Source organism: Protobothrops mucrosquamatus, unplaced genomic scaffold (assembly GCF_001527695.2).
Source record: "Protobothrops mucrosquamatus isolate PMUCROS unplaced genomic scaffold, P.Mucros_1.0 scaffold1727, whole genome shotgun sequence".
NCBI lineage: Eukaryota > Metazoa > Chordata > Lepidosauria > Squamata > Viperidae > Protobothrops > Protobothrops mucrosquamatus.
In genome coordinates, this window is record NW_015387874.1 from 388,282 (window position 1) to 394,281 (window position 6,000).

General features: G+C 37.1%; 1 protein-coding gene across 1 annotated transcript in view; it reads right to left on the bottom strand.

Moving 5' to 3' along the window:
* The window catches only part of DNAJC24 (DnaJ heat shock protein family (Hsp40) member C24), a 40,819-nt gene that overhangs the window by 11,101 nt on the left and 23,718 nt on the right, over positions 1–6,000 (bottom strand). Inside the window, exon 3 of the mRNA XM_015822931.1 lies at positions 2,167–2,305. Within this exon, the coding sequence (XP_015678417.1) occupies positions 2,167–2,305 (139 nt within the window). The remainder of the gene's footprint in view (positions 1–2,166; positions 2,306–6,000) is intronic.

Genomic DNA, 6,000 nt, shown 5'->3' on the forward strand with positions numbered 1-6,000 from the left:
CGGAAGCCGCACCCACCCCATTCCTGGCAATGGCAAAACTGCCCTGATACGTTGCGCGGCGTCACGTGACATCGCGAGTTTGACATGTCTGCTCTAGATCAACTGAATTGACTGTGGCTGATGTCACTGTGCTTTTTAACATTTTTGCCGTACATTAAGTAAATAAAAATAAAATAAATCTCACTAACTTAACATATGCCAGAAATCTTCAGAAATGTCTGTATTCATTAAAAAAGTGATAATAAATGCTGCCCAATTTGTTTTTCTTGGTTCAACAAGCTTAGGAGTTGTGTTCCAATTGTTTCTGGTGGTTGTGGCAAAATTTAAATAAAGATGCCGCTCTAATTGGTTTTGTGTTATATCCTAACTGGAATTACTGGCTTGTTATTCTTCTATATTCAGTGCCAACCTCTGTTCCTGTGATCACTTTCTAATTACACATTTTCAGGGTAGCTAGAAAGTGGAAGTCAGGAATCCCAGCTTGGAGATAATGTTGACTACCATTCTGATAGTTTAATCGCTTCTACTGGCAGAAACATCCCGATGAAGGGAACAGCTAAAATACATCAAATTTAGCTTAAAACAAAAAGCTACCTGTCCTAGGCATACATGTTGCCATTCCAGTAACTGCAGCAAGTGCTAGCACATAGACTACTATTAAGTAATTTCTTTCCATAAAACTGTCAGTCCTCTCAGAACAAGTCATGCACATCAGTGCCCAGGTTCAACCAAATCAAATAAATGTGGCTAAGTTTTAAATATTAAAAAAATAAGTCCAGGAAACCTTTCTAAATAAATAATAAACTCTTCATCCTCCACACTGCCTGAAAGGATGATGCCAGCTATTAATATTTAATTATATTTTTATTTCAAATGTAATTATGTAATACGTTTGAATGAAATAATTTCAGTTGTTACAAAAGGGAGGCTATTTTTCTGAAAAGCAGAGCTCCATATTTTTTTTTTTTGCCTAACAAGTACTAATTCTTCCTTAGGCTTTAAGCCATACGATTAGATCAAAATTTATTTTGTCCATTGCACATTTTCAAATAATTAATGAACAAAAATAAGCTTGTCTACACAGTAATATTATATGTATCTGCCAGCCACGCTGACTAAGCCTTTGTTTCTCAAATAAAATTGTGGCAACCTTCACAGTAGGGAAGTTAAAACAGCAAGAGAAAAAGGTTTGATGGTGTGCCAACGTACAATGGAAGGGAATTCAATAACATGCTGCAGAGACAGTGAGCTTTTATCAGACACACTAAAAAGTGGTGGTAGTTACACGTCAATGCTAGACTGGAGTGTGTTACTGCAGAGTGCAACTGAGTGTTTTCCCCACAGGCAATACACTATTATTGACTCCCCCCATTAACATGGAGGGTGGGTATACATTTATTGAAGGTTCTAATGGAAGGCTGAGGGACTCCTATCCTGAGGCCAGAACAGAAAGACAGCCTATCACGTCATGTAATGGTAGCCCGTGTGTGACAGATCTGACCTACATTTCCCCCTTTCTTTTTCACAACAGCCTGTCACTGTTTTACAATGCTATATTTCAAGAGATATACAAAAGGTATACTAGAACTGCCTGGTTAAATGAATTGTAGTTATAACTTGCTTGCTGAAAGCTAGCTGGGATCATACGTGCCTTATGAAAAAAATATATATCCTAGGACAGTGCTTGATTTGTAAAAGGTGATAGAAAGGATCCAGGTCAATTACTGCAAAGTGTTCATAAAAAAAAACATATGCTGCAGGATACCTTTGACATAAATTACTCAAACTAATTTAAAATGTAGCAGTGGAATGTGGCAGAGGGCGTGACTCCGGTAATTAAGAACATTTAGTGAAAACGCTTTAAATACTGTCAAATGAAGAATGGCTAAATGAAGTCATTATTATCTAAATTCTACATGTGTTACATTTAGAACAGTTACCACCTAACGCTTTGTCAAAAGTAATTTAAGGTTTTTAACTGCCTAATGCAGATGTGGCAATCAATATAAATAATGCATCCAAATATGAAAGCAAGATAGAAGCAAATGAAAGGTTTTGGTTGAACAAATCATATTTCAAAAGCCAACATCAAACTACTCCCACGCTTTCCACCACTGAGAGCTGCTGCTGCTGCTGCTACTACAGCCCTCCTCGGCAGGAACCTACCACGCCGCTGCAGGTCATACTCTTTTTTTGTCTCTTCATTTCCTAGAATTTTCCATGCTTGATCAATTTCGATGAACCTCTGCATGCATGCCTCTGCTTCTCCTGCTGGCACATCTGTGCTCTGTTTGTCTGGGTGATGCTGCCAGTCAAAAAAGGAAAGTGAAAAGAGAGAAAAGAAAGAAGAAGGAAGGAAGAGAATCAATAATAAATAGGAGATCTATTTTGAGGTGCTCGGACACAAAGTTAGGACGGCGGTGCCATGAAAAAAACAAACAAAGGGAACAATGCTGGCCAGAAGAGACTGCTGGCAGGGTAATTAGACTACTGCAATAACAGCAAATACACCAGTGGCACAAATGTCACAATGTGCACTGATAGCATTTTCTGGATAATTTGCCAATAGAATCCCTGGTCTTATGGACAATTTACCTAAGGAGAGTGACTAATGCAAAGAGAAACAAAGATTCACAGATGAATACAAGATGGAAGTAGAAGCTTATTATGTAATACAGATACTTTCAACTTTATTAGTAAATACGAATTATTATTTATTATTATTTATTGAACTTATATACCGCCCTATCTCCCTTACGGGACTCAGGGCGGTGAACAGGGCGGTGAACAGGCGATAATAAAAACCACGATAAATATACACAAATTTCTGTCTAAAATCAAATCACATTGCCAATGTTTATTTTCCATTTAAAACACTTGCTTATACTGGGAGTATGGAGTTGAAACAGTTAACAAAACACTATTAAATGGAAATACAGTTTGACACATACGTAATGCTATTTTTGAACAGGTAATTCATAATGTTAATGTATTCCAATCCAATGAATAAAAAGTCCAAATTATTAAAACGTATGGGTCAATGCATGTATTTTGTATTTGATAATATAGCTAAGATAAATGCAAAATACAGATAGTCCTTGACTTGTAGCCTTTCGTTTAGTGACTGTTCAAAGTTACAACAGCACTGAAAAAAATGACTTATAACCATTGTTTGCACTTATGACTGTTGCAGCATCCCTGTGGGCATGTGATCAAAATTCAGATGCTTGGCAAGTGGCTCATATTTATGACATTGCAGTGTCGTGGGATCACGGGATCCCTTTTTGTGACCTTTCTGACAAGCCAAGTCAATGGGGAAGCCAGATTAACTTAACAACCACGTTACTAAGTTAACTATTGTGGCAAGAAAGGTTGTAAAATGGGCAAAACTCACTTAACAACTCTCTCACTTAACGGTATAAAGTTTGGGCTCGATAGTGGTCATTGGTCAAGAACTACGACCACAATTGAGTAGTGATATTTTATTCTTGCAAATAATATTGCAAATACAGCATAGTGTAGTAATATATATTTTAAAATCTATTAAGGAAGAAATGCAGTAATACTTCTAATATTCATTTGCCATTAATATATACACTATTTTTCCAAATAGCATGCTATTTAAGATTACGGTATGTTCAATTCATTACTGTAAAAAAAATCTATTTTAAATTAAGTACCTCAAACATTTGAATATATTATGTTTATATTATATACCCAATAATTTGTAAAAAAAAACAAAACCTGGTGCAACATTCTAAAGAAACCTCACTGTTATGGAAATGCTACATTTTTTAAAAAAATGATTTTTACAAAATGTAACACAAATCTACATCTTTTAATCATGTTTTCATTCCGCCCAGTTTGAAGACATAGATGTTTTCATTGAATACTGATACCAGAATATAGAGACATAGATCAGTATTACATAGATAAATTACGCAACTCAACAAAAGTCCTAGGTTACAAATTAAATCATTAGTTTCATCAATGATTTAATCATGAATTTGTTATTTCATAGGAATAAAGATACTATTATAGTTTGTTTTTTGAACACAGAATTCTTAATGTTCCCCAAAACTTCCTATTGTTGTTTTTAGTATTTGTGGATCACAGTAAGACAGATGCAAAAAATATAACTTTACAGAGAGAATACATGGAAGAATTTCAAAGTGATTTGTGATTTGTTCATTAAAAATATAAAGTTTATACTGGTAATGCAATGGAAGAGGCAATGAAAGACTTTATTCTAAAGGCACCATCCATAAAGGTATTTTGAACTGTTTGTTCCATAGTGTTATTTCTGAAGGGCATCAATATGATCAAGCAAAAATAAATAAATAAATAAAAACCATGTAATGAACATTTATGCATGCATTATTTACAGACAAGTGAGTCTATATTTCTTTCAATATACATTTGAAAATATGTTTCCCATTCACTTTTCTGGCAGAATAACATTTCAATACTATAAACCAGTGGTTCTCAACCTGTGGGTCGGGACCCCATTTGGGGTCGATCGACCATTTCACGGGGGTCGCCAAGCAAGGCTGTCCGCCATTTTTTTGTCCGCCTTTTTTTTTGTCTGCCATTTTTTTCCCCTTTTCCGGCGGGTGCCTTACCTCCCTTGGGCTGGGCCAGCTGGTGGTCGCCCTGCTCCGTCTCTGCCGCTTGCCAGCTACGCCTCGGCCGGTGCAGGGGGCGGAACCACGCATGCGCGGCGCTCCCAGGCAGGGAAAGTCCTCGACCTACGACCGGTTGGGTAGTCCTTGACTTATGACCTGTTTAGTCCTCGACTTACGACCGGTTTAGTCCTCGACTTACGACCGGTTGGGGTCGCGGCATTAAAAAGGTTGAGAACCACTGCTATAAACTTTAACTGCCATGGCCTTGCTGAGTTTTTGGCATCTACTGTATGCTGTTTTTGTTGAAAAATAAAGATTAAAATCCATACTTGGATGGATAATATGTTAATTGGAACTAATCAAGATGGCACGAACAAATGTGTCAAAGAGGATTCTTATCAAGCAATATGATACAAAACTCAAAAATGGGAAAAAGAAGAAAATCCCCCCAAATTGAACAACATATTACAACCATAAAGTATTTAGTTTCATATTAATCTGAGATGGTGCTTGTAAGCTGATCTATCTATCAATGGAAGATATATTAAGCACTCAAGCATTAAGAAAATACTTCCTTATTCCATGTCCAAAAAAACCAAATACTTCATTTCCGTTTTTTTAAACATAAAACATTGTACTTTTTATATCAAAAAGCAATTTTGGCATTTCACTAGGTAAAACTGAATTAAGCCATACCACACAGAATCACCAAGCAGCTGGAAATGGCTGGAATCCTCAGTTCGTACAGTCCATTTAAATATAACTGGTTTTATTTCATCTTCTTATTTATTGAAATAATTTAATGAATTTCTTTATAGTTTCATTATTAATTTGCCTTTTATTGATAGCCTCATAGAAAGATTGTAAATTTGTATGGGTACAAATTTAATAAATTAAGAGTAATAAATCCATTTTATCAGGGATGGATGCATTACCCCTGTAAGTAATACTATTTATTTGTACCTCTAAAACAGACATGTCAAACTCACGACGTCACATGACGTCATGCGACTTATTGGAACTTTTTTCCCCATTGCCGGCAATGGGGTGGGCGCGGTTTCCTGATGATGCGTCCGGCCCGCAGGCAGGCAGTTTCACATCCCTGCTCTAAAACATCACCATAAGAACATTGATTAATAATCATACTACAAGTAGTTCTCCTGGAGGCCGTACGGATCTGGATGGGGAGAAACAGACTCAGGCTCAACCCTTCCAAGACTGAGTGGCTGTGGTTGCCGGCTCCCAGGTATGGTCAGCTGACTCCATCGCTGACTATAGGGGGCGAAACTTTGGCCCCCTCGGAGAGGGTACGCAACTTGGGGGTCCTCCTGGATCCACGGCTGACACTGGAAGACCAGTTGGCGGCTGTGGCCAG